Genomic DNA, 27,779 nt, shown 5'->3' with positions numbered 1-27,779 from the left:
CCAGCCCTAACAGCTGCACCTTCCGAAAAGCTTTGTCTGCCCTCTTATCAAGTAGCTGCTGACTTTTCTATTTCAAACAATCAATAGAAAATTTCACGGAAGGATTTTTATATGAGGTTTTTAAAGCTGTGGGGTTAATCTTTAAGTAACATGAGCCGAAGCTAGACTAACACTAGCTAGCAAGCTGTTTATAAACCTGGTGTTAAACTGAAAGAAGGCACAAAACAGTTTGAATAAGAGTAAACATTTACTCAGCAAATCAGTGTATCACGCAAAGAATCACAGCAATGCCAACAATAATCTCTTGAGCTGAAGCTTCTCCAGCTGAACCCAGGTTTGCACAACACATTCCAGAAAAATATGTGGGCGCCATGAACATGCAGACTGATCTGTGCGAGGGAGGAGGAAAGCAGTGACATGGCATTTTCAAACCATTTATCCTTCCCACTGGGAAACAAAATTTCCAACTTAGTTTTTCAAATTTAAGACAACTCACATCAGCTTTCTGAATAAAAAGTAGTGGTGACTTACTTAAACAAATTGATAAAAAATCGTGTTCAGTCTACTTCATCTTATGTTTGTGGCCTTAAATTTGTTTTCAAATTTTAAAAATGTAACACATACATTTAATTAGTGCCGGGTTTTGTCACTGGTTTCTATAATCGATTCGATTCCGATTCACAAGGTCCAATTCCATCCTAAAATCCACTCGATTCGATTCAGTTTTGAGTCAGTCAGAAATACTATAATTCTGATTCATTTATCGGTACTGACACTTTGAGATGGGAAACTATATCTTGAAGTATACCAAGAGAGAGAGAGAGAGAGAGAGAGAGAGAGAGAGATGTGCAGGAAGTGTGATTTTATCGTGGTGGAAGCAAAACAGCAAAAGTAAGAGGGGATTAATGACGATATTTATCAAATGTGAAGCGTAGTTTTGATCTTCTTTTGCTTCTGATTCAGTGAACTTTTGTTGGAGCATCAGAATGAGGCTTCCAACCCCGACGGCATGTCAGTAGCCTACGTGCCATCGAGTGACAGCCTACATCTCACTGATGTGTCGGGTCCGCGTATTGTGTTTATATCTTTTTGCGGAATCCGTTTACCTGCTCTTATTTGTTGTTTTAGCTGTTTGGTGGTTGTTGGAATTCAGGCATTTCTGGCATAATACATTTATATTTAAAAATAGATTTAGGATTTAATGAATGTATGTTGCGTTATTCAAGCCAAAATGGATTTTTTTTTAAACCCACCCCGACTTCCACCTCAACAGGAACATTGTAAATAACCGTTTAGTGCTGCTACACTTAAACCTAGACAAGGGGCGTGCCTTACGACGTTGGCGTGACATCTGCGCTTGCGCAGTACTCTAACCGCGCAGTTCCTTTTACTCAAGGTATTTGAAAGCTGGCTCGGGAAGCGGTACGTCTGTACGACTTGTGGTGGCTCTCCATCCCATCCTAAATTAAACTAACTATCACGGTAAGGCGTCCCACTGCTTTAACAGTTGTGGTATTCAGTGACAGTTAATTCAGTGTCTGACATTTGTTACGGTTCAATAACTTAAGAGGAAATTCATATTGTTCGGAAATTAGCTAACTTTATGGTTAGCAGCAAACACATTAGCAAGCTAGTGCTAACTGTAGCTGGATGACTTGGACAGGACCGGCTGCTGGATCAGTCTATTCACTGGAATCGAGATCCTGCTTTCCATCTTGCTTTGAATATGCTTTTTTTCCCCTTTTTGCTTTGTTCGGGACAGTGATGAAATGGTTTAATATAACGTAGACCTTGCATACTGTCCAATACATGCGAATCTGCGACGGCCATGTGCTTATATTAAAACTCGCAGGAGACTAGACAGCCTTTAGCCTGCTAGCTCAGACGCTACGCCGCATAAACCGATCTGGAGTCAGCAGCGGTGCCAAATTATGGCTACATTACCTCAATCTGGCATTGGCAGTCTATAGTGCTTAGCTGCTACCAGGCTAAAATGAATGCATGAATGATTTAGCCTAGCAGACACACTGTAAACTTAGGAGTCAAGAGTTAAGTTGGGTTGTTAGAGCAATGAAACGGCTTTCAATCAAACCAAGTCAAATTACGTATGCACATGGGAACTTTTATGTTATTTTGCTGGAAACAATGCACAGGTTTTAAGGCATTGCTAAAAATGTTGTAGATTTAGTTAGATCGTTACATGTTGTCAACCTATATGAGGTACTGCATTTAGTCTCTTGCAACGCACTTTTTGTTTTTCAGTAATTTACTCTTTCAGTCTTTTTTCCACTCCCTTGTAGTTTTGATCATGGAGCTGAATGATGCGAACCTACAGACCCTGACTCAGTTCCTAAGAAAAACCCTCGACCCAGATCCAACAGTCAGACGTCCTGGTAATACACTCTAATGACAGCTTGCATATCAAAAAGGAGTTTACAATGAATGTTGTTGTTCACTTATTTATTGAGCTATGAATAATTTATTTACTTCATTTACTCTAATATTTGCTCTAATACTTCCTTTACAACATTTTTTTCCTCCCTTACAGCTGAAAAGTTTCTTGAATCTGTAGAAGGAAACCAGAACTATCCACTGTTACTTCTCACGTTGCTGGAGAAGTCCCAGGACAACGTGATCCGCGTCTGTGCTGCTGTGACATTCAAAAATTATATAAAGAGAAACTGGAGAATTGTGAGTCTTGCTGAATAACAGCCTGATTGAAAGTGTTTTTCTCTGCACATGTTTAATATCTTTGAATAGAAATACACTGTGTTATCATTGAACCCAGGTCCATTTGAAATTGTTAGAGTTCACTTTTGTTATCTGCTTGCTAAACTGAAAGAAACAGTCTCCTTTGTCTCTCCCATGCACATAAAATACCTCAGTGTTAGCAGTGTGGCATAAGCCCTTCAGCTTCGCAGTCCAGGGGTGGGGGCAGTTAAAAATGCATTGCCATTCATTTACACCGGCATGGCACTACATAGGCAGTGTATTCAGCACTTTAACAGCACAGTATAAAGCTGATCGGTTGTAGTGATCTAGATTAAGATTTTTTTCCTCTTTATTCCATTAATAATTGTTTTGATTTTGTCATGTGTCTGCTGAGGTTCTCGAAAAGTTTGTGTGTAATACAATTTAACACCTGTGAGCAGGTTTGTTTATGCTGGCCTAATTCTGTGGTTTGTTTACTCACAGGTTGAAGATGAACCCAACAAAATCTCTGATCCTGACCGAACGGCAATAAAAGCAAACATTGTAAATTTGATGCTGAGCAGCCCGGAACAGATACAGAAACAGGTGCGTCCCAACACGCCATTGTCCCTAAAAGGTGTACTTTAAAGCAAAGGAAGAATATCCATAAATTCACTCCTACTCATGTGTCCAATCTGTCTTCACAGTTAAGTGATGCCATCAGCATCATAGGACGTGAAGACTTTCCACAAAAATGGCCAGACCTTCTAACAGAGATGGTGACTCGCTTCAGAAGTGGAGATTTCCACATCATCAACGGTGTGCTGCGCACTGCACATTCACTCTTCAAGAGGTAGAACTCTCTTCTCAGTGATTTTAAAATCTTTTATGAATCTGTTTTCATAAAACAATTTAATGTGTTCTGCACCTTTTCTTCTTTTTAAGGTATCGCCATGAGTTCAAGTCAAATGAGCTTTGGTCTGAGATAAAACTGGTTCTGGACACGTTTGCGCTACCTCTGACTGAACTATTCAAGGTTTGTTATCACAATTAAACCAAATGTTATGTAACACCTAACAAAATAAAACTTTTAAACAAGGTTTAGGAATACATCTGTCTTTATTGCAGGCCACAATCGAGCTGTGTCAAACTCATGCTACAGATGTCAATGCCTTGAAGGTCCTCTTCTCATCACTCACACTTATCGCCAAGCTTTTCTACAGTCTTAACTTTCAGGTCAGTTCTTTGAAATAATAATATTTAAAAAAAAAAAAAAAATTAATGTAGTTGTATAGTAATTATTGATAAGTCAGGATAGTTACAAAAAAGGTAGCACTACTATGTTGCCAGTAACATCTGGTTAGCTTCAGTCTGTTTAGGAATTTATTCATGTGCACTGCAAGTAAACTCTGCCGTGTCACACAGGACCTTCCAGAGTTTTTTGAAGACCATATGGAAACCTGGATGACCAATTTCCATGGCCTACTGACTTTGGATAATAAACTTTTACAAACAGATGTGAGTTATCTTCTCCTTTACATTTACTGCAACATAGTTTAATCACTTATTGCAAAAGTGTTTCTGACATTTGTGTGCGTCTCCCAGGATGAGGAGGAGGCAGGTCTCCTGGAGCTGCTGAAGTCTCAGATCTGTGACAATGCGGCTCTTTATGCTCAGAAGTACGATGAGGAATTTCAGCCATACCTGCCACGCTTTGTTACTGCAATCTGGAACCTTCTAGTTTCTACTGGCCAGGAAGTCAAATATGACCTGGTGAGAACAGTGAGACCTGACTGTGTTTCTGTTATTTTTGAAGTTCATTTAGCCCATACTTACAGTTCACCTTGTCTTTGTTGCAGCTCGTAAGCAATGCTATCCAGTTCTTGGCATCGGTCTGTGAAAGGCCACACTATAAGCATCTGTTTGAGGACCAGAATACACTCACAAGCATTTGTGAGAAGGTCATTGTGCCCAACATGGAGTTCAGAAGTAAGCCATCAAATTACACCTGGAAGTGCTTAGAGATTCAGGGCGCTGCTTGCTTGGATACACACATGCTTATGTGCTGAGTGTCACTGACCAGATTGACATTTAATGTCGGATTAGGTGCGGATGAGGAGGCCTTTGAAGATAACTCAGAGGAGTACATCCGAAGAGACCTGGAGGGATCTGGTAAAAATGCATCACCATCTCTTAAATTAAATTTGAATGAAAAAAGTTTTGCTTTTTACTTAATTTAAAATGATCTTAAAAAGGTATAATGATGTTATATAGTTGTTATAAAACATTTTATCAAAATGTTTGATGATAATCCTATTTTGCCATCCTTTCTCAGACATCGACACTCGCCGTAGGGCTGCGTGTGATTTGGTGAGAGGACTTTGTAAATTTTTTGAGGGACCAGTCACAGCAATCTTCTCCGGCTACGTGAACTCGATGCTGGCCGAGTACGCCAAGACACCTCGGGAGAACTGGAAACACAAGGATGCTGCCATCTATTTGGTCACATCGCTGGCATCGAAAGCCCAGACACAAAAGGTGTGGTTGACATACGCACTCCAAAGTTATTGAATTTGATGTATATCATATGTAACTGCTAAAACATTTGTGTTAAATGTGAAATCCTTTATCTTATCCAAACAGCATGGAATAACACAAGCCAACGAACTGGTGAATCTGACAGAGTTCTTTGTGAACCACATTCTCCCTGATTTAAAATCCCCCAATGGTAAGAAAACTGCTAATACTTCACATCTTAATGTGCCAATGCCTGTGCGATACAGCAGTTTCTTCACATTTATTCCTCTGTAACCAGCTGGATGATAGAGATACTATTCATTTTGAGATCCTAAAGATTTTGAGATATTGTGTAAATGTTCTGCCATTTACAAACGAAAATGTGAATTTTCTTCATGTCATTTTCATTGTAGTTAATGAGTTCCCAGTGCTGAAGGCTGATGCCATCAAGTATGTCATGATCTTCAGAAGCCAGGTATGACTTCCTGCTTTTTTTCCTCCCCAATGACCAGCTCAGTTTCAGAAGAAAAAAAATCCAATACCGAGAGTGCTTCTATCTTTTTTTTTTTTTTTGTCTTTAGCTTCCTAAAGAGCAGCTGCTGCAGGCAGTCCCTCTACTAATAACTCACCTGCAGGCAGAGAGCACAGTGGAGCACACTTATGCTGCACATGCTTTGGAGAGACTGTTCACTATGAGGGGACCCAACAACACAACACTGTAAGTATCAAATAATATTGTAACACATGAATAATAATTATCATCTTTGATAGACATGTAAGGCAAAGTTAATGGAACTTCTTTCCATCCATGTTTTGATAGGCAACACAAAAGGCCAATTATAGTGACAATAATGCTGAACCAGTCATGTGGCTGGAATAGAGCCATGTTGGGTTAAATTGATGCATGCAGCACAGAGCATAGGAGAAGCATCTGGCAGCAGGACGTGTTACTGTAGCTGTATGCCCCAGTATGTTGAAAGTGTGAGAGGGATAATAGAAAAAACCGAAAGTAAAAAATGTTGATTAAAACTCGAGCAGTGGTGTTACCAAAGAAGACACCCCAGCAGACACGGCCCAAGGCTCAAAACGCCAAGAACAAAGGGAGGTCAGAGGACTGCTGTGGGGATGTTTTGGCTTTTTAACCCGAGAAAGGAGCAGAAAAGAGTGCACTGCAAATTGTGTTGGTGCAAATTGGTTATAACACCAATTGTTTTTAAGCAGTGCCATCTTTAGTGCACACACAATGCAAGACTCTATAGTCCCATTTTGTCCATCGCCATTTCTTGAGTTAAAAACAAACAAACAAGTGATACAGAACATAAATTTAAATTAGTGGTTAATGAGTTGGACTGATCTATGAAATAAAGCTTCATGTTAAAATCAGCATATAAGAAGGTTTACATTTCCCAAATGTAACACCAGAGTTTCTACAGTTGTAAAAAGCCTGCAAAAGTCATGGACATTTAGGGTGGAGCATTTTGGGGAAAATCCTGGAAATGTCAACCCTAATTCTGTGGGGAGATTAATCAGTTTTCATTAGGGCTGAACGATATATCGCATTTGCGATAATATCGCGACATGATCAAGTGCAATTTTCTAACCGCAAAGGCTGCGATTATACTGCGATTATATTATACAATTCATGGGCTGCATCCTCCTGAGGCCGCATTTGTAGACCGATTACGTCACAGCGACGCGCCGAAGGCTGTCCAAATTACTACCATATCCCAGAATTCATAGCGCGGCCCAGCCAAACTCCAGTTTCCAGCAATGGCGGCCGCTACTAAGTTTTAAAATTACTCATACTAATCTTTCTGGGTCACAAAATAAACTTTTAACATATTTTCAGGCGAGAAAGTAGTTGTGTAAACATCAAATATCTGCTCGGTTTATCAAGATATCCCATATTTGCAAAAGTGCTTCGACGTTTTCAGAGGCGTCTGCTACCCACCAGCTCGACAGCTAGCCGGGAGCTCGAGGGTTACTGATGCGGCCGAGAACGGCACAACTCCCGGCACATCATTTTCAGATCACCGCGGAGTTTCGCTGCTCGGGTTAAACGTAATATATAAGTCACTTAGACAACCTAAAAATGTTATTGTTGGGCTTTTTTCAGTGTTTTGTTTGTTCGTGAGTAAATCGGTTTGGCTGAGATTAAAGTTATTAGATTAGATAAAATAAAACTTTATTAATCCCCCGGGTGGGTTCCTCCTTGGTTTTCACACAGCTGACTAAACGTCAAACAGAAAACTTATTAAACAGAAGTATGAGACAGTCGAGAATTTACACCAGTGTCTGGTTATATTTTAGATAGCAAGAAGCAGACGGCCGAGTTTATTAAACTCCACCGAGACAGCGGTGACGCTAATCAGAACTAGACCGTCCAATTTCACGCCTTTAAACTTTAAAGGCGTGTTTGTGTGTGTGTTTATACAATTGCTATTATGTTTGCACTTTATGTGTAATGTTACTGACTGCAGAGATCAGTAAGATGTGTGTATTTTTTATTTATTAGTTTTATTTATTTAATATTATTTTTTAATTGAATGACTGTCTAGTAGTTCACAGATGTCGAAAAACTGAGTGTGGTAAAGCCACTGATTTTTTTTTAATGTATATTTCTGCAATCTGCACATTGTACTGACTTTCATTTTAATGTTTACACCAGGGTTCCTTGTCAGCACTTTATGCTCAGATGTTTGTAAGCTAAAAATAAACTATTGTGTATGTTCAAATATACTGTTGTGATTGAAGAAGTTAAATAAAAATGTCAGTCATCAATTCATGCATCACCTCATGTCATCATAACAGAGGTCTGTCTTCCAGGAAAGAACAGTTTAAAATTAATGTAATATAGTATTGGCCATACTATATGATGTATTGCTTGTCTTTGTTTAATAATACAGAAGACAAATACCTTAAAAAATAATCGCATATCGCATCGCAATCGCAATATTGGGGCAAAAAATCGCAATTAGATTATTTTCCATAATCGTTCAGCCCTAGTTTTCATGGCCTTTGGTGTGGATGTAAGTTTGCACAATGCCAGGAAAGAACAGATTTTAATGTGTTGCATCATGTTTGGTGATAGTTAAAGGTAACTAACGTCAAACTAGGGACTGTTTTGATCATTGTTTGCTGAGGTAAAGCTTACAGCGACTAGTTATCAGCTCACTACTCAATACTCACTGTTTTCTGAAGTCTGTACTGAAGCCTTAATAAGAGTTTCTGCCATCACCATCTTGGTATCAAAAACAGATGTGATGAGGAAGAGTACATGTACAATTACAGGTCTGTTATAGCCGCAAATGTATGTCAAACCCTGTTAGTGAAGTAAATTTTAATATTAACTTAATTTTTTCCTTTGCAATAAAGAGCATTTATTCTCATTAGAATGTTGTCTCAATCATTAAAGAGGAAAACTGTGTATTAATCCTGTAATGTTGTGAGCACTCATGCCTAGTAGTGGCTATATTACCCGTTAGTATCGTTTTCTCCATCCATTTAGTATTAAACTGTAAGATGAAAGGATTCCAAAGTGCAGTCAGTTTTCTTCTTTGTGTGTTATCAGTATCACTGCTGCAGAGATGGCACCCTGTACTGAACAGCTGCTCAACAACTTGTTCAAGGCATTGGCTTTTCCTGGTTCTGCAGAAAATGAATACATTATGAAAGGTGAGCCTGACTTGCCTGTTATCTAAATGCTCCTCACTCACTGTCACACGAAGTCCAAAGTTAATAACATAGCCTAATTGTGCATGTTAATTTTTTTTCGTTTCATTTTCAAAGCCATCATGCGCAGCTTCTCCCTGCTGCAGGAGTCCATTGTTCCCTACATCCCTACGCTGATTGGTCAGCTCACTCATAAGCTTCTCCAAGTCAGCAAGGTAACACAATGTTTGTTAGTACTTATAGATACAGATAGATTTGTTTTGAGGGGAAACGCATCAAGTATTGAAAAATGTTTCGTCTGCTTTCAGAATCCCAGCAAACCTCACTTTAACCACTACCTGTTTGAGTCCCTGTGCCTGTCTGTCCGCATCACCTGCAAGGCGAACCCCGCTACAGTCAGCAGTTTTGAGGAAGCACTCTTCCCCGTCTTCACGGAGATCCTCCAGAACGATGTTCAGGGTACGTCAGTTATTTAAGTGTAGATTGTGTTAAAACACAGTTGGTGCCTCTTTAGGGACAACTCAACATCTTTATCCGTCTTCTTTTGCAGAGTTTCTTCCATATGTGTTCCAGGTGATGTCTCTCCTCCTAGAGATCCACTCTAACTCTATTCCCGCCTCCTATATGGCCTTATTCCCTCATTTGCTGCAGCCTGTACTTTGGGAACGAACAGGGAACATCCCCCCTCTGGTGCGCCTCCTTCAGGCTTACCTGGAGAAGGGAGGTGAAACTATTGCTAGGTCTGCTGCTGATAAAATAGTGAGTATGGCACAACCTCCTCCTCCTCCTTCACTGAAATTTCGCGAACAAATACTTTTAAATTTTATATTTACAAGTTATTTTTTTAAAATATTTATTTATTTTTGGCCAGAAGATGACTATTTTAAAATCTAGCTCAACCGAGTACTTTAATTGCTAATCAGTAAAATAACTATACAAGTTTTCTTCTGATTCTCGTTTTCTTACTCGGCAAAAAAGATGGCATGTTTTTCTTATTGTTTGTCGACTTTTTTCCTCAGCCTGGCTTGCTTGGAGTTTTCCAAAAGCTTATAGCATCCAAGGCCAATGATCATCAAGGATTTTACCTTCTCAACAGTATCATAGAGCACATGCCCCCGTAAGCTGATAAATCTTCTCCTCAGTGGTTCATTTCTAAAGTGTTGTCTTTGGCAAAAAATGTTTAGGTTTTTGGTTTTTGCTGTTGTTAATGTTTTCCCTTTCTTTTGCCAGAGAATCACTCATTCAGTACAGGAAACAGATCTTCATTTTGCTCTTCCAGAGGCTACAAGGTTCCAAAACCACCAAGTTCATCAAGAGTTAGTATACCATTACCATTAGCAACATTCAAGCTTTAATCTGCTCTAGCAGTGCCAGCGACTGAACCTTTTTATCTCCCCTCTCATAGGTTTCCTGGTGTTTGTCAATTTGTATTGTGTCAAATATGGAGCTATAGCACTTCAGGAGATTTTTGACAGCATCCAGCCAAAGTAAGTGTTCCAAAAAACAAACAAACCCCAAAACAAAATCTTGTTTGATCCATCAGTTGCACAAAGAAGCTACAAGTTCTGTTGATAAGCTAATTTGATGGCTTTCAAACTTACTGCAAAGACGCACAATTTTTGCTGATCTATTTTAAAAGTAACACTTATGTCAAAACTTAATTAATCATGCACCTCTTTTAGTTTCTTCACTAGCTCTGGTGCTTATGGCAAAATTAAAACTATAGTTGACTGAAGTGATGACATTGCAAAGTGTGTGTGATTATAGAGTGCAGTAGTTACCAGTAGCTGTAATTTAATTTCAAACCAAAGACCGATTTGAAAGTGTATTAAATTCACTGACTTTGTGTTGCAGAATGTTTGGTATGGTGCTGGAGAAAATTGTTATTCCAGAGGTTCAGAAGGTGTCTGGACCAGTCGAGAAAAAGATCTGTGCTGTTGGCATTACAAAGATCCTCACTGAGTGTCCTGCAATGATGGACACGGAGTACACGAAACTCTGGTAAGAAAACATGAAGCTCGAACATTTAAAAACTTTACACAGCAGCAATGCACACTTTTCATTTACACTGCCTGAGATTGAAGTGGACAGTGGATCATTATATTACAGTAACCCAAAATCAGTTAAACTTCAGGGACGTCAGCTTGTCCAGTTAGGAACTATAAACCGCTCTGAATCCACTTCATCTGCAAAGAGAGCAGGTTCACACTAGGGCTGCCACAAACAATTATTTTGATAGTCGACTAATCAGATCATGCATCCCCTGGACATAAAACGTAAAGTTTATTGCACCAGCATGCATCTGCTCTTATGTAACTATCATTAGCTTACAGGTTAAAGTGTTTAAGGTTTGTGCTAACTAAAAAGATGATAGTTTATTAAAACTTTAATGAAATTTGCAGATTGTCTCGGTGGAGTTTAATAAACTCAGCCGTCTGCTCCTTGCTATCTAAAATATAACAGGACACTGGAGTATATTCTACCATCTCACACTTCTGTTTAATCCCTTCTCTGTTTTCTGTTTATTCAGCTGTGTGAAAATTATAACTTTAATCTCAGCCAACCATTTTCTCAGTAAAATACTGACAAAAGCCAAACAAAAATATTTTTAAGTTATCCAAGTGTTTAACCTGAGTAGCAGAAGATCTGAGCGGGGATCTGAAAACAATGTGCCGGGAGTTTGTTCTCGCCGGCTCTAGTGAGGCTTGAACCCCCGGCTAGCTATCGAGCTAGTGGGTAACAGGTGTCTCCAAAAACATCGGAGCACTTGTGCAAAAATCTGGTGTCTTAATAAACCAAGCAGATATTTAAAGTTCACACAGCTACATTCTCACCTGAAAAGAAGTTAAAAGTTTATTTTGTGACCAAGAAAGAGTAATATTAAAACTCAGTAGCTGCCACCATTGTTGGAAACTGGAAATGACGGACAAATTTGGAGGAGTCTTTGAATTTGGACAGCCTTCCTTGCGTTGCTGTAACGTAATCGGCCAACAAATGTGGCCTCCAAAAGATGCGGCCCCTGAATTTGGACACGCTACGATACCGGAGACTCATTTTTCTTCTTCGGGGTTTAACAGCAGCTGGCATCCTTGTACATGCAGTGCTGCCTTCTTCTGTTTCAGTCAGTTATTACACTCTTAAATCCTGCTACTTATTCCTGCATCTTTCAGGATCTTACAAAGCTTCAGATGACTATTAAATTAATCTTTGACGATTTTGATAGTTGACATAATCGTGACTAGTCGACAAATTGTGGCAGCCCTAGTTCACACTGAGCACATGAGTCTGAAGATGCTATGGGAAATAATGGGCTCCTTGCACTTCAGGTGTTCTCTGGAAAATGCCAGATGATGCTGGGATGTAAGCAAAGGTCCCACTAAAGGATTTGGGACCACAAACACGCACACGTAACCCACAGCACTCCTCCTGTTCCTCCTTGGGGAGATGGCTGCTGGGAATATTACATATTAGTAGATACCAATGTTTATTTGTTGTCCTGAGTAAAACAAAGACGAGTTATTGTATCTCTTCAGGACCCCACTGCTCCAGGCCCTCATCGGTTTCTTTGAGCTTCCTGAAGACGACAGCATCCCAGACGATGAGCACTTCATTGACATCGAAGACACACCGGGCTATCAGACTGCCTTCTCACAGCTGGCCTTTGCCGGGAAGAAGGAGCACGACCCAATTGGAGATGCTGTTGGCAATCCAAAAATCCTGCTGGCCCAGTCACTGCACAAGCTTTCTACTGCCTGCCCTGGAAGGGTAAGTTCACAAATGCAGGCAGTTTTGTTCTTTTTCTGGTTTGATTCAATGTGTTTGGAATCCAAGAATTGTCACTTTGGAAACCATATTGATAAACATTGTACCCCCCTCCCCCTCTGTGCAGGTTCCTTCAATGCTGAGCACGAGTCTGAATGCAGAAGCTCTCCAGTTCCTGCAGGGCTACTTACAGGCGGCTACTGTGCAGCTGGTTTAAAACCAAAGCAAAATCTCAGTACCCTGCAGGAATAGCCACAATGACCCCTCGGTCACATGACAGACCTGCTTCAGTTGAACTCGAGATCTGAAAGTTAAATGGATTTACCAGAGAAGTAAATTTTGCCTGAATTCAGGGTGTGTACTCCAATGGAAGTCATTTTAAGGTTTTTCTTTTAAGAAAAGGAAAAAAGGAACTGAATTACTTTAAGATATCTGGGCCTTTTTCTTTTCATGTGATAAAGGCTAACAAGGATTTGAATGTCAGGTTGTGAAGCACTTACCAGTTTATTTCAAAAACATCAGCAACAGCAGCAGATGTAAAAATAAATAAAAGAAATTGAACGTGTGGGACGCTGAACATGTATTTCAAACAGGAGGGTTTAAATCATTTCTTTTGTATGTTTGACTTCCTTTTTACGGTTATGAGGCTGTAGTCTGTGGCTCAAACATAAAGCTTAATATTTTTCTGTTGCATGTTTCCCTTTATTTGTTAATGTCTTTGTTGTTAATGTGAATAAAAAGAGGCACTTGTATGGATCTGTTATCACTGCAGTCGCTATTCTATCCACACTGTTGTGAATTGTTTTTATTTCATTTGCGAGGCCCTTTAGCATCAGCAGTGGATACTTAAACAGCTCAGCATTCACGACAAATTGCTTCATACAATTTTGCCTTTGGGAAGTCCTGGAAAAAACGAACGTAAGCAGATTTTCACAGAATATTATAAAGACACCATCAGAAACGTTAGCACAATTTGGTATGGCCGTTGGAGGTCTTCATTTCAATGTTCTTGATGAATGGTAGCATGCACTTGTCGCCTCCCATGAAGCGATACGTTGCAACATTTGCCTCCCAAGGTAGTAAGCTAGAAGGAAAAAAAGAATGAACTTTGTTTTAAAACTGGGATTTCTTTTCCTCTTGGGTATGCAGTGCTGAATGGCTGCACACATAATAAAAACCAACAAATTAAACCTCTTTCCTGTAATGCAACTCCAGCAAACATTCAGGTACGCTGTGATAAATTCCAGACCTTTTAAACTGTTCCAAGCCTTTATTTAGAAGTACAATAGATTTTGAGAGGACTAAGTGCTTATAGCGGTTTGCTTTACAGTTGGTTGCTTTATACCAGGAGTCAAGCATAAGGCCCAAGGGGCTTAATCGGCCCAGCAAAGGCTCCAATCTGATCCACTATTGGCAGCTTTGGAAAATGTGAAGAAGGGCACGAGTTTCTGACCTTTAAAATGCATTTGAATAGGTTTAACAGCTTTTTCATGCTGATAAAATAAGTAAAAGATAAGCAATTAAAAGACAGCCAAATTTTTACAATGTGTCCACAGTAGGATATTTCCCGTAAAGTAACAGAAACTTCGTTTTTTTAAATTATAGCACAGTGTGTGCAATGAGCTACCACAGCTGTTTGATTTTTTTTTTTTCTCTGACAGTTTAACCCCAAAGAGTCATGCTGACTGATTTCTTTCATTTACTACAGAAGCATTTCTTTATCATGTAGAAAAGCTGAGGAACATTGTTTAGACGTCTCAGGGATTAAATGTGTAGTTTAACCGTTTTCAGTAGCAGACAGGATAGCCTCACTGGCCCCGCCCTATTTAGATCATCTCATTCAAAATAAGTTTGACATCAGTGCTCTATACAGTCTCCATGAGAGAAATAACTCTTGAAAAGGGAAATGGGATGGATCATCAACAATTTTCTGAACCTGATGAACAACAGCTTTCTCATATTTTGGTTTGAGAGACCAGTGTTCTTTGTTTCCTATGATTTTCATGGCAATTTTTACCTGTTTCTCAATTGTTGATTTTGACTTTACTGTAAGTAAACTTTAGAGCTCACGCCAAACAATCTGCGCCTATGAGGCAATTTTTCACATTAAAAAAAACAAAAAAACATCAACATTGTGTCAATATAGATGCCCAAGTACTTATATGAGCTAACATGCTCTATTGTACATCCATCAAGAAATGGAAAACAAAAGCCCCATATTAATTTAAGCCTTGGTAAAAGCAGCTGATCATGTCATATAATCCACTTAGTACTTACGCTCTTGCAAGAAAGGGGATGTACATAAGACGAGGAATGCAGATCATCTGCTGTTCTGCTAGGATGGCTTTCATAGACTGCTGCACAGTGTAGAGAGGCTCAAGAGGTGGAATTATGCTGCGAAGCTCTTTCCTGGTAAATGCAATACAGAGGCATTAAAGGACATACTGAAATGCAGCTTTACTTCATTATTACCACCCAGCAAGCTCCAGTTGTGAATAATTGCATCTCACCTGATTTCACAGCCTGCGAACATCCCTGTGTCTACAATATAAGGACATACTAAAGTGGTTTTGATGCCATTCAGGTCTTCTGCTATCAACTCATGTGTCAGTGACTCGTGGAATCCAACAGCTCCAAATTTACTAGCACAGTAATCCTGTAGGGGGAAGTAGAAAGACCAGAGAGAGGAGCCTTTAAATGAGTTGTCGGGTCAGTTAACATACGCTTTGGAAAGTATTTCTGTTAAGTTTGTGCTCGAACAGTCCTTTGCAGTGTACCTCAACGCAGGCAGTGCTGAACAGTCCAAGTGCACTGGCGACGGTCACGATGTGGCCGTGATTTTGTTCTTTCATCCGTGGCAGGAACGCTTTCGTCATCTGTTGGGTGAAATTAGGAAGGTTGCAGCAGTAAGTGAAGCAGTAAAGCTTATCATGGGGGCCAGGAACCATAAACCTTTGCTTAAAGCTCAAAATCTGATTTGCATACTTTATGTGTCTACAACTTTTCAGAAATTAAAGTGGAATTATTGTGCTTTTCCTTATTTTGATCTCGTGCAGTGATGATATTTAGAAGTAAGTACTCAGACTCCAGACTGTTATAAATTACCTTTCTCACACTGTTTTTTTGGGCATTTGGCTCTGTGTGACATCATAGAGAGAGAGACATCAGTACCTGCACACAGCTCTGGAGCAAAGTATGCTAAAAGACAGAGGACTTAAAAATATAGGAGCTAAAAGGGCTTGTTTAAGACAGACGAGGAACCGTCAGGCTGCATCAGGCCAAGTTCACAAGACAATTACAAAGTCCAACAATAAAAATATGGAGCTGCAAACTTGCGCAGAAGCTCCTTTTAAATGCAATTTAAGAATGCTTTAAAAGCCATTTAATGGGGCAAAAAGTCAAGTGAGGACATTCCCAAAGAAAGGCTATTAATGGCAAATGAACTCTTGATTAGACATGCAGAGAAAAATAGTTGACTCCAGGTAGGCTTTAGTGTAAAATAGCTTGTGTATTTACATACCAACCCCCCAAAACCTACGAAGATATGGGAATATGCACATGAAGGTTGGTTTTATTGTTTGGAGGATCTTGGTTTTGAAAACTGAAAATGGGACGTTGTCGATGTTTCACAGCTTTATGACTTTAACTGATACTGTATTTGTGCTATGAATATGTATTCAAACAGTGAAACTTGGAATAAAAGCTAACACGTGGTTAAACAGGAGAGAAACAAGTCTCATTTGACGGATCAGGTGTAGCTTATTTGATAACAATAAAGAGAAAAGCCGCCCACCGTTTGTCTCTCGTCGATTTTACGCAAATCCGCTAATTGTCACTTATTTTATGAGCAGCAGATTGAGGCTTTAGGAGGATCAAAAGCAGGATCACGTACCTAACTTGATGCTGGCTTGTAGCGTGTTTTTATTTACATGTGTACATGAGTTATGATCATCATTATGACACATCAGTGCACAAGTCCAACCGGAACCAGCGAGGAGGACACTAAATGGGTGTTACATAACTCCTGTGAGACCGGTGGATCGCCCATTAATTTTTTTCTTTAAAGTGGTGGTTCACGAATGTGTGCGTAAAAAAAGCATCAGCTCTCACCCAGAAAAGCGCGTGGCAGTTCACCAGCAGAGTCCTCTCCAGAAGCTCATCCGGACAGTCCAGCAGCCTCCGTCCAGCCACTACGCCTGCGTTGTTGACCATTATGGAGACATGCCCGACCTCCGCTCTCACCCGGTTCGCTGTCTCGTAAATGTTCCGACGCTTGGACAGGTCCACCGTGTAGGTGTGCACCCGGACGCCCAGTTCTCGCACCAGCCTGGCAGTCTGCTCGTTGGCAGCCGCGTTGCAGTCCCACAGCACCAGGTGGGCCCCCTCTTTGGCAAACTCCAGGGCGAACAGCCGACCCAGCGCCCCCCCGGCTCCCGTGATCAGACACAGCTCCCCATCGATGCATTTAAGCCTCGGCCGAAGGAAAGTCTGCAGGATGGCACTCAGGATAGAGCCGGTTAGGTCGATTAGCATCAGCAACAAGTCTACTAACACAATCATGACGCTTAGACACACCTGCTCCTTCTGCGTCCAGGAGAAGCCAACGAGTCACACAAAAAAGAATGCCACGCTTTGGAGTGTAGTTACCTCTCCGTGTGACGTTGGGGTTGGAGGCTTGTTTTATGTAACTGTGCCGGATTATAGGACGGTCGGCTGATGGCGGCCGCCAATAGAGCAGCTTTTTGTTTGATAAATGAAGAGCTGAGTGACTCGCTTGAATACACTCATAAAGAGCGGCTGTGGGATTGAGGCAGGGATTACGATAACACTCAGTGGACCCAGAGTTATTGCAGTCTTTTACTTTCTGAGCTGTTATTTTAGTTTTGGGTTCATGTTTTCATCGTAGTTTAGAATCAAAAAGTTTTCGGGGGGAATCTGCTCATATAAACGTTTTAGTAGTCTCACTGTTGCTTTCGGTCATTTTAATACAATACGGTTTCTGTCGGCGTTTATGACCATCGGAATAGGTGTTACAATGCAAACACTTGGCGAAGAAGACAGCTGACCTCGAAGTCATGACGTAACCAATCAACAAACGTGCACGGAAGCCTCATCAAGCAGGCTGTGCAGTTTTGTAAGTTCACAAAATGTTTATTATTTCAAGTGTAGATTTTATTTTTGTATTTAATTTAAATGAAATATTTTAAGAGTTTAACTTATATATTTTTATTTTATTTATTAAAAATATTTTAAAAGTATTAATTATTATGACTATTTTCTAATTATACATTTTGAGGTAAAAGAAAAAAAATCTGTCCTCCTTATAATAAATAAACAGGGTCTTATTTCAAAGTGCGACTTATAACCTTTAGTTTAAACGTGTCACAGTTACTACAGTAAACGACTTTATGATATACATTCCTCTCCTTTCATCTTAGTATAGAAGTTATTCCTGATCCATGATGTGAGGTGGATTATCCAACTCTGTACAAAATGTTAAGCTGATAAACTGTTCATCATGTGTGCACAAATCTCTAATAAGTAGCGTAACTCATATTCTTGGAATATTTTCTCGTGATCTGCTGTAGGTCACACTTAATGTTTTTGTGTTATTGCAGTGCTCGTGTAACAGACATGACTACTTCAGTTAAGGTTGTTGCTGGCGTTTACTGTAGCTTAATCCTTTTCACAACCTCGGTCATGGTGTAGAATGATGTAACATAACTTTTACAGTCACTGAAAAATAGTTTTTGTTGTTTGCTTATAGTCTTTAACAATTTCTTCTTTTGGGTGCTCCCTTTAGGGGATCATCTGCTTCCATCTCACCCTATCACTAGCATCTTCCTCTGTCACTCCAGCCCTCTGCACATCCTCCTTCACTAGATCCCTGAACCTCCTCTGCGGTCATCTTCTTTTCCTCCTGCCTGGCAGCTCCATATTCAGCATCCTTTATCCATTTTGTCCACTATCTCTCGTCTGCACATGGCCAATCCATCTCAGCCTTGCTTCTGTAACTTTACTCCATACCACTCAACCTGAGCTGTCCCTCTGATACACTCATTTCTAATCCTGTCCATTCTGCTTGCTCCCAATGAAAATCTTAGCATCTTCAACTCTGCCACCTCCATCTTAGCCTCCTGTCCTTTTTTTCAGTCCCACCGCCTCCAAACATACATCATAGCAAGGCTCACTACGATCTTGTAAACCTTCTTTTTAAAATGGTTAGACTATAAAATTTTTAGAGTGAGCCTTCCATAGAAATCTCTACAGTGACAATATTAAAAGGGATTAGAAAATGAGATCACATTTCTCCTATATCAACTTCTCTTTATCGGCTTCCTGTTAAATCCAGAAGTGAATATAAAACCTGTCTCCTCGCATAAAACTCTTGAACAATCAGACCACATCATATCTTAAAGGCCCGATAATACCATATTGTCCAATCAGAGCACTTCGTTCTCAGACTGCACACTTCCTGGTGGTTCAGAGAGATCCTAAAAGTAGAATGTGGGACTTCCCATGATGCACTTCTTCTCCATTCCTGTCTTTGCACACCCAGTGTGTTTGTAACCCCACTACTGTATGTCATTAAATTAAATTGTGTCTCTGCTCTTTCCCATATTGTTCATATACTGCTTTCATGCATTCACACTTACACTACAATGGATCCATTAGACCAAACTTGGGGTTGAGTATCTCGCCAAAGCATGGGCTCATTAGTCAAGCAAAAATATTGTTCTGGTCCCAGTGTTCTAATAGTGTTTGCTCCATTATGGAAGAAAATGGACAGTTGGATGCATATTTTTTACCTTGAATTGATATCCACGTCACCTTAAGATTTTGAAAAATGCAATAAAAATAATAACTGTAAAAATAATCAACAAGTAATTAAGTGTTGATGTTGGTATTGGTGGTCATTGCTGGCACAGAATGGAAACTTCACTGGTCACTCATCATTAAAACTAGATGTACTGTGTTTGATGCAGGAAATACAGTTTGTTCTTCCATGTAAATTAATGGCATACTGAGACTGCTGTGGAGAGTTGCACCAAATCTGCTCAGTATTTCTCTATATGAACTTACTGGTGAACCCCTCCACAACAGTCCGTGTTTCTCATGTGGCGTCATGGGAAACTTAACCTCCCACTCCTGAAAGTTTAGTCAGAGACATCGGATCCGTACACATCTTAATGGATACGAAAACATACCACTAGAGGGAGCTATTGTATAAAACAAGCAGTGTTTATCCTCGACCCTTTAGCTCAGGCTTGTGCAGTCACTGCAGTTTGCTGTCACACGTTGTTATGTATGGAGGACCACAAGAGCCACGGGCATCGAAATAAAGAATTCTGTGCTTAAATAATGAACTGTCTTACAAGAAGAGTGAGACTCGCGGGACCAACACTGGATTATTGTCTTTATTAAGCATCAGTCAGTAAAATGAGAAATCTGCTTCAAAACTGCTCATTATAGACATTTTCCTATAGCTTTTTATTCTCTTTTCTTTTTTAGATAATATTTACAAGTTCTGTGTGTCAAAGTTTCATAGCGCTACATGCACTGAACAATGGGAAATCACAAATATTCTACAAAGTCAACTGGTACAAAGTACTAAACTTTACAAAAGAGACATTTTCCCAGACACAGATGGGGCGACGTACAGACCTGCGTGAGTTGAACAGAATGATTATTTCCCTGAAGGAGGGGGAAGAAAAGGATTGAAATCAAATGAAGTGTCTGTATTTGGCTTGAAATGCTTACTCAGTGATAAAACTTGTGCTTTCTGGAGTTGTATGAACTAATGTGTAAGTTTGTATTTTCTCAGTTTTTTCTTTGTGTTGTTATTCCTATTCTCGTTAAGAAGCCGAGGGCTTAATTTAGGCAAAATAAATAAAGTGCAGTTCAGAAAACAAGAGGAAATTATATAAAAAGCAACAAGGACATTGTTAACATTCATCCAACACAGAAAAAATGTATTCAAATAGACTATGGCTTGTTTAGAAAGTCAACTAGATTAGAGGCTCATTTTCCAAAATATTATTTACTGCATGTCTGACTGTTGAATGCTAATGAGCCTTCATTCTTCACCGTGTGACACATGCTCCCCCCTTTCCTTGTTCTTTTCTTATGTCCCTAGCACCTTCAGCAGCCAAAGTTATATGACCATTTGTCAGTTTGACATTTTTATTCTATTACAATGCAGCATTGGGCTGGGCTGCAAGAAAAAAAAAGAAGCAAAGTAACTACACAGTCAGCGGTGTAGCTGTGTAGCTTCCTCCAAGCCACCCCTTTTGCCAGACTTGCAGGCAAAGTTTGTTCTTCAAAAACTGCATGACGCCATCTGACCAAACACACTGCTGTAACTGAGCCTTTCCTGCAGGCTCAGACCTTTCCGGTGCATGCCCAGGATTGTATTTATAGACTCACTGAATTGAACACATCCTCAAAAGGTTGCCTCATCTGCCTGCTTTGCACTGTCATTCTTCACAGAAGACTCGAGCACAAGGCTGGGCCTTGTAATGGAAAATGCATACGAGTGATATAATCTGACTGCATAACTCTGCTTCTTACTGACAGAATGTCAAGGCAGTTCTTTTGCCTGAGAGACGCTTTACTCTTCCCAAAAATGAGCGAAAGAAAAAAGGAAATTTCTTTGTTAATACTTCCATGCTCTCCTCTGAATGATTAACTTCTGTCTTTGTTGGTCATGAGGTGAAGGAGCAGAGGAACGTCAGTTATAATCAGGGTAACAGTTCTACTGCACAGCTAGGAAGCTGAAGTCTTTATTAACTGCATCACCATAGATGGGGGCATATGTTCGTACTCTGTCTGCTGTCTTGTAATTTGCTGAAATGTGTCCATGTTTCTATGAAAAAAAAGGGAATATGTGACTGTTTTTAAGAGGCCCATAATCCAGTTTTCTGTTTACACATTTGTTTTTAAGCCTTCACCACACTTGAGTGACAAGCGAGCAGGGAACAAACTGAGAGGAATGAACAGAATGTGAATGCTGTCTGCACTCTCAATATGCTATTTGAGTCTTTAAGGACTCCATCTCTACAAATTCGACTACTTGCTTGCATCAAATCTGAGCCATTCAGTCATCTCAGCCATCACCATGGAAACAGTGGTTGTTCACTCTACCGAGCGAGTCCCCACCTGTTTGTTTGTGTGGACCGGGCCTTTTCCGTGCACCCGTTTGGTGCTTTTTGAGTGAAAGTGCACAGGAAAGACATGAGAGAAAGGGCTGTAGATATCTAATATATCAGTCTGACAACATGATGACCCAGTTCTCTATGTGTTTATTCGCTGTTTGTTTTATTGTCATTCAGGCTCCATTAGACAGGGCACAGCGACAGATTCAGCGTGCAGAGTAGGCGTTCTTAAAAGCAAAGGCACCAAAATATCTAACTCATATTACGTCTAATGACTGCAGACATTGCACAGCAGTGAATATCTCTTTTAAGCTTAAGGTCCACTACTGAAAACGACTGCTTGTAGCTGGCTTGCATGATATGTTGTAAGTTGCAATAATAAAAAAATGATACTTGCTTGGTTTCTGTAAGAAAGAGCATGAGAGCACCGGATGATCAACGCCCGGATCGCTCATGTGTCCAGTGATCATGTGTGTTCAGAAAAGCGGGATGACGGATCCCTTTGGTTGAACTATAGTGGCCTAATGTACCTCCTTGCTGTTTGTGTATCAGAGTGGCAAGCTGCACATAGCTGCGAGGTGTCTTTAAGTTTATAAGAGATGTCATGTGGACTCAAGTGAGCATAATGTTTTGGATTTCTGGAAGCGAACCACTTGCCAGGATCCAGAGAGTGTAAATAATCAAATTAGCTTTCTAAATGGATCTGAAATAAAGTGCTTTGTTCCTGCCTTCCTTTTTCATTTTCCTATTTCATCCTCCATCAGCAGTCGTCTTCTTCAGGGGCCAGCACGCTCTCTCTGGCTCACATGTTTGTCCCCAATGAGCGAGTATGCCCCCTTGATATATGTCACGTTCTGCTGTTTAGAAAAGGAATGCTTCAATTTCTAATATTCTTTGAGATAAATCATCAGCATGAGTTATCAGACAGAACAATTCTTTGGTTCTTCACATCACACAAAGAACAGAAGGACAGAGAATTACTGGGAGACAGTAGCAAACAATACAAAGGTATGCACTGCAGATTATTGTCTAATAAATGCAGCTCCATTGAAATAATGCAGTACTTGAAATGCAAAACTATGAGATTATGCACAATATATTTATCTAAGAATCCATTCTTTTAGAAAATAGCTTAAAAATATAAATTATTTTGATTCTTTACCTTGTACAATAAATGTGTATCGTTGTAACAGATTCTACTTGCGTAATTAGAAATGTACAATATTCACACTCGGAAGCTCAAATCTCTGGGATTTTCACTGCTGTCTTTCCAGCTGTTTTGATGCTCATAAGCAGTGTCATTTAATGCAAAGTTTATCAGCTACACCAGGAATGGCGACTCCCCCTCAGCTCCTTCAAGAAACTTTTCATCAGTGTCAGACAGTTTTTTTTCCGTTTAAGTTTCCTCCACATCGGACATGAAGTCTAAGAGACATGCAAAAAACATTTAGAAACAAAGAAAATAGGTACACAAGCACAGATAACGCTTTTTTCTTCTGTGTTAATAATAAAAAAGTGCTCTCTCTCTCTTTCTCGCCAGCAGCCTGGCACAACGAGAACAGGAAGGACATTCACGGATATAACCTCACAGTGTGTCTCTGTGTTGTTTAATGTGACCTGTGCAGTAAAAAAGAAAAGAAGAAAAGAGATCAACGAGTAGGACACTGAACTTTTTTTTGACGACAACAGACTGAAACACTTGAGTCTTACTCGAGATCACACTCAAGACAAGAGACCACAAACGTTACATAGGAATAAATATAGTAGATATGAAAGGTAATGATTAAGCACACGTGCATGCTGCCTGACTGCCTGTTAATTTCTGGCTTTCGCTCTGCCGTACAAACATAAAACACAGGAGACGACGTGTACTAAGGCCAGTTTCGAGGAAGGAAGTTAAAGGAAACAAACTACGCATTTTCCCACCACTTCATCGTATACGCTGAATATAGGTTATACACTGTGTAGAAAGTAAAAGAAAATGTGTATTCCCCTTACAACTCAATATGCCAGGTTTCAATGCCCTTTGTGGTTTGCTACTGATTTGACAGCCTTTGCTATTGTGGCGTCAAAGTGCTATCCAGGGATGCCGGGAAAGTAGGTTTTTGCCTTATGAAAAAGATTAACTGTAGTCAACTGGACAGGCTAAAAGAAATGTATAAATTGTAAAACTCTTCAGAATGTATTCCTTGCTTCTTTTTTTAAAATCTCTTAAGAGTTCTCTGCTAAAAGGATTTATTTACGAGTTATTAGTAGAAAGAAGCTCAAGAGGACACAAAATTCTTTCCCAGTGTGCACAGTTACTGTTTCTTCACGGGATAGAAGTATTTTTGTAAGTCTTTAAATGTTCCCGCAAATGTTTTCCGTGCCTTTCATAACGCTGGGAGGTTCCCAGCGCTTCTTATTTGCTTGTCACCTCCTTTGCTTTCTATTCACGTTCTGTCTGTTGTCTCTTTTCTTTTGGTTCTTTAAGAGTTAGAGTGACTCTTCTCTCCCTGAAGTGGCTGAAGTTCCTGAGCCACGTGGTTCTCCTGCCCCTCTAACGGCAGTGTGCTGTTTCCCAGCTTCCGTTGGAGGCCCTCCATGTGGTTGGGAGCCTGCTGGAAAGTGGAGCGATGGCCAAACTTGGGGCTGGATTTCTCCAGGAGTCTTTGGGCTGGGCTGGCGACTGAACCATCATGCGGGTGCTCCTCCTCATCTGTGTCAGCATCAATGAACTTACTGACGGAGGCATCGTGGAACGTGAACATGCTAGGCAGTAAGTTTTCTGGGCTCTTGCTGGGTGTTCTGCTGCTGGCGGTCGTGTAGATGGATGCCTCGGGGCTATGCACGGACGAGCTGTCTGACAGGACTCCCGTCCCCGAATCCTCACCGCCTCGGAAGTTGACTTTATGAGAACGACTTTTGAGTGGGTTGTTGATGTGTGTGCCTCTGGAGTTTGTACCTTTGCCTGTCAAGGGTGTTGTGGCGCCTTCATGCTCATTTTCCAGGGTGGTCTCCAGGCTCGGGTTTGTACTGACCTTGCCCGGGATGTTGCTGATGGGGCTTTGGGAAAAGCGAGAGCTCTCAGGTAAGTCAGTGGCACAGCTGATAAAGCTGTCGATACTGGACGTGCTCTTCATGTCTGTCACAACCTCCAGTGTGCTTGGGATAGCTTCATTGGGGATGCTTCCCATCTCAAGCTGAGCTCTTTGTCTACATTTGGACGGCTGCCCCTTTTCCTTGCCGGTGAGGCTGGGTTGCGTTTGGGCCTTGGTCATCTTGTTGTACAGCTCCTCCAGTTTCTGTGCACTGAGGTGCTGGGGGCTGCTGGAAGGCTTGGCCTGCTCTACATAGTTTGATTCAAGGGTCTTGGTGGGGCTGCCTGGGTTGGTCTTTGACTTGTTTTTCGGAGTCCCTTTGTGGATATTAGGAGACACATGGTTATCCTGGAGTTTCTCCTTCATTTCATCAGATTTCTCCACCATTACGTCCATGAGCTCCACACTGCGGCCAAATGCGTCTTTAATGTTCATAGAGACAATGCTACCATTTCTCCTAGCTCTCTCCAGAGCCTCCCTTCTTTTGATGGCTTTCTCCTGCCTCTTTTGCTCTTTGTAGAATTCAGAGAAGTTATTTACAATGATGGGGATAGGCAGGGCGATCACCAGAACCCCCGCAATGCAGCACAACCCGCCGACTATCTTTCCCAGCAAAGTTTTTGGGTAAATATCTCCGTAACCCACTGTGGTCATAGTAATGGTAGCCCACCAGAAGGAAGCTGGGATGCTCTTAAACTTAGTGTCTTCTTCATCTTTCTCAGCGAAGAACACCAGACTGGAGAATATCATAATTCCCATGGCCAAGAAGAGGATAAGGAGACCCAGCTCATTATAACTCCTTCTGAGAGTAAAGCCCAAGGACTGAAGACCTGTGGAGTGACGGGCTAGCTTCAGAATACGCAAGATCCTCATGATCCGAAAAATCTGAACCACACGGCGGACATTCTGAAACTGCAGCACGCTCTTGTTGGATTCTGTCAGGAAGATGGTGACATAGTAGGGCAAGATGGCTAACAGGTCAATAATATTCAAAGGACCTTTAAAGAACTTCCATTTGCTGGGGGAAGAGAGAAAGCGAAGGAGGTACTCCATAGTAAACCACGCGATACACACGGCTTCCACATGGGCCAGTTGTGGATTGTCGGTGGGTTGATCAAACTCATCTGTGTCCTGCAGCTCTGGAAGTGTGTTCAGAGACAAGGCAATGGTGGACAACACAATGAAGAGGATGGAGATGATTGCCAGGATCTGGAAAACACAGAGAGAAAAATGTTTAAAAAAATGTCTGCGGTATAAACTTCCACTGCTCTGTACTCATCTATTGCTATTTCCCCAGAACAGTGCAGGTCAGTCAGTTCTCCCCTTTGGTTCACACTGAAATAGTTTAACAGCACTCCATAGTCCATCGCTGTGGTAAACCTGAAGGGGGAACAAGGAGCTTTAGCATGTTAGCAGTGTCAATTACTTCTATTTTAGTAACATTTAGCTAAAATTCAGCTATTTGTAAAATTCCTCACATTTTAGACTACAGAAGCTGAGCTGAACAAATCAAAAAGTGTGATATTGATCAGCACATGCATGCCAAATGTGGATAGTTTCGGAGTAATTGCCCAATCCATTTTGTTAATCTTACACAAACAAGAAGCAAATGCTTGATCATCAGAATATCTCTTAACCGATGGCCGTCTAGACAGAAATGAACACTTAGAGATTAAAAGACTGCACAGAGTATGCAACAAGTCTGAAGCCATCTGTTTTGTATTCATGGAAGGCTCCTTCTCATTACCCTGAATGTGGAGCTCGCACCACAGTTTTTATTTTCAAAACCAGATTCATCAAAGTTATTATTTGCAACAAAGAGGAAAAGTATCACAGATACATCAGACATTGCTGTACATTCAGGGGAGTCATTTTGCTTTATTGCAATTCACAGCGAATATCAGTGCAGATACTAAAACCATCGTTTGGCTGAGTTAATCATGTAGAGAAAATCTGATATGATGACAGCCTTGATGGGATATTTTTTTAGACCAGATGGTTTGAAAAGCTTCTTTCAGAACAACACTCAGTGTCTTCAATTGACCTTCTGGCTTTTCTTCAAGCATCGCCGGCTAATGGAAACTGACAGTCAGGTCTATGATTGGGTGTCTGCTGATGAATGGGAAAAACACTGCCACTCCAACTCTGCACTGGCACAGTACAGCTGGTCTTCAGGGCTGGGATCAGGTAAGATGCTTGACTGAATCAAAACTGATATAAGAGTTTGAGTCTTGTATGGCAGCAAGGACGGTCATTCCTGAGAGAAACTCAGTATCAAAGAGAAGAACTGGTGTTGCTCCATTTGTAGCATTTAACTGCGTTTTTCAGAAATAGCTAAAACGCCCTGGTTCATCCTTTTGATGATATTAGTTCACGGCCCCTTTAGCTTTTCTACTTTCATGTCAGCATTTCAAAAGAAGGGTCGGAGCTAATGTGAACTCTGGGGCATTTTTCTTTTTGTGTCTTGCGCTACACTGGAAGAGAGTGTAAGCAAAAGACAAGAAAGCAAGAGAGCGAGAGGGAGTTTCTGATTGTACCGATACTCCTGAAAAAAAAAAACAAAAAAACCCAACAAACAAACAAACAAACAAACAAACCCTTTGAGACTTTACTACCTCTGTCTCCATTTCTATTCATTCTGCTACAATCCTTCAATGCCCCGGGCTTCAAGAAAACCCGGATGAATTACTTTGCTGCAAAGGACAGCATGCGTAGCAAGCGAGACCCACTGAAAGGCTACTGGAGACCTTTTAAAGCACTGAGCTACCTACTAATGATATAATCTGCTGAGTACAACAGGGTCTAGTCATAGTGCTGGGGATTAGGAAGCCTACACCGTTGTGGCTGTGTAGGTGTGCCACACCTATTATTCCTGTCCTGGAGTCAGTGTGAAATCCAGCAC

General features: G+C 40.7%; 3 protein-coding genes across 3 annotated transcripts in view; 1 reads left to right on the top strand and 2 right to left on the bottom strand.

The window, feature by feature from the left end:
• Window positions 1-1,342: 1,342 nt before the first annotated feature.
• On the top strand, window positions 1,343-13,431 carry cse1l (CSE1 chromosome segregation 1-like (yeast)). Its single transcript, XM_085406564.1, has 25 exons — window positions 1,343-1,482; window positions 2,301-2,393; window positions 2,549-2,691; window positions 3,196-3,297; window positions 3,399-3,544; window positions 3,637-3,727; window positions 3,820-3,927; window positions 4,117-4,209; window positions 4,297-4,464; window positions 4,551-4,680; window positions 4,798-4,863; window positions 5,027-5,229; window positions 5,335-5,419; window positions 5,622-5,683; window positions 5,790-5,926; window positions 8,780-8,883; window positions 8,998-9,095; window positions 9,189-9,339; window positions 9,431-9,639; window positions 9,900-9,997; window positions 10,111-10,196; window positions 10,286-10,367; window positions 10,735-10,881; window positions 12,414-12,645; window positions 12,770-13,431. The coding sequence occupies exons 2-25, from the start codon at window positions 2,309-2,311 to the stop codon at window positions 12,857-12,859; spliced, it is 2,916 nt and encodes a 971-aa protein (XP_085262690.1). The 5' UTR covers window positions 1,343-1,482; window positions 2,301-2,308; the 3' UTR covers window positions 12,860-13,431.
• LOC146669915 (retinol dehydrogenase 10-B-like) lies at window positions 13,289-17,340 on the bottom strand. The gene is made up of 5 exons (XM_085406565.1): window positions 16,753-17,340; window positions 15,420-15,518; window positions 15,153-15,298; window positions 14,920-15,051; window positions 13,289-13,726 (listed from the first exon to the last, which is right to left on the bottom strand). The coding sequence occupies exons 1-5, from the start codon at window positions 17,200-17,202 to the stop codon at window positions 13,606-13,608; spliced, it is 948 nt and encodes a 315-aa protein (XP_085262691.1). The 5' UTR covers window positions 17,203-17,340; the 3' UTR covers window positions 13,289-13,605.
• A 6,347-nt stretch (window positions 17,341-23,687) lies between these two features.
• LOC146669914 (potassium voltage-gated channel subfamily B member 1-like) overlaps window positions 23,688-27,779 on the bottom strand; it is a 38,916-nt gene continuing 34,824 nt past the window's right edge. Inside the window, exon 2 of the mRNA XM_085406563.1 lies at window positions 23,688-26,086. Coding sequence (XP_085262689.1) covers window positions 24,266-26,086 — 1,821 coding nt within the window. The 3' untranslated portion in view covers window positions 23,688-24,265. The remainder of the gene's footprint in view (window positions 26,087-27,779) is intronic.

Source organism: Rhamphochromis longiceps, linkage group LG5, assembly GCF_057381845.1.
Source record: "Rhamphochromis longiceps isolate RC_006_pf linkage group LG5, R_longiceps_female_GT1.1, whole genome shotgun sequence".
Classification (NCBI taxonomy): Eukaryota; Metazoa; Chordata; class Actinopteri; order Cichliformes; family Cichlidae; genus Rhamphochromis; species Rhamphochromis longiceps.
Note: the sequence above shows the minus strand (reverse complement) of the source record. Positions and strands in the feature narration are given on the sequence as shown.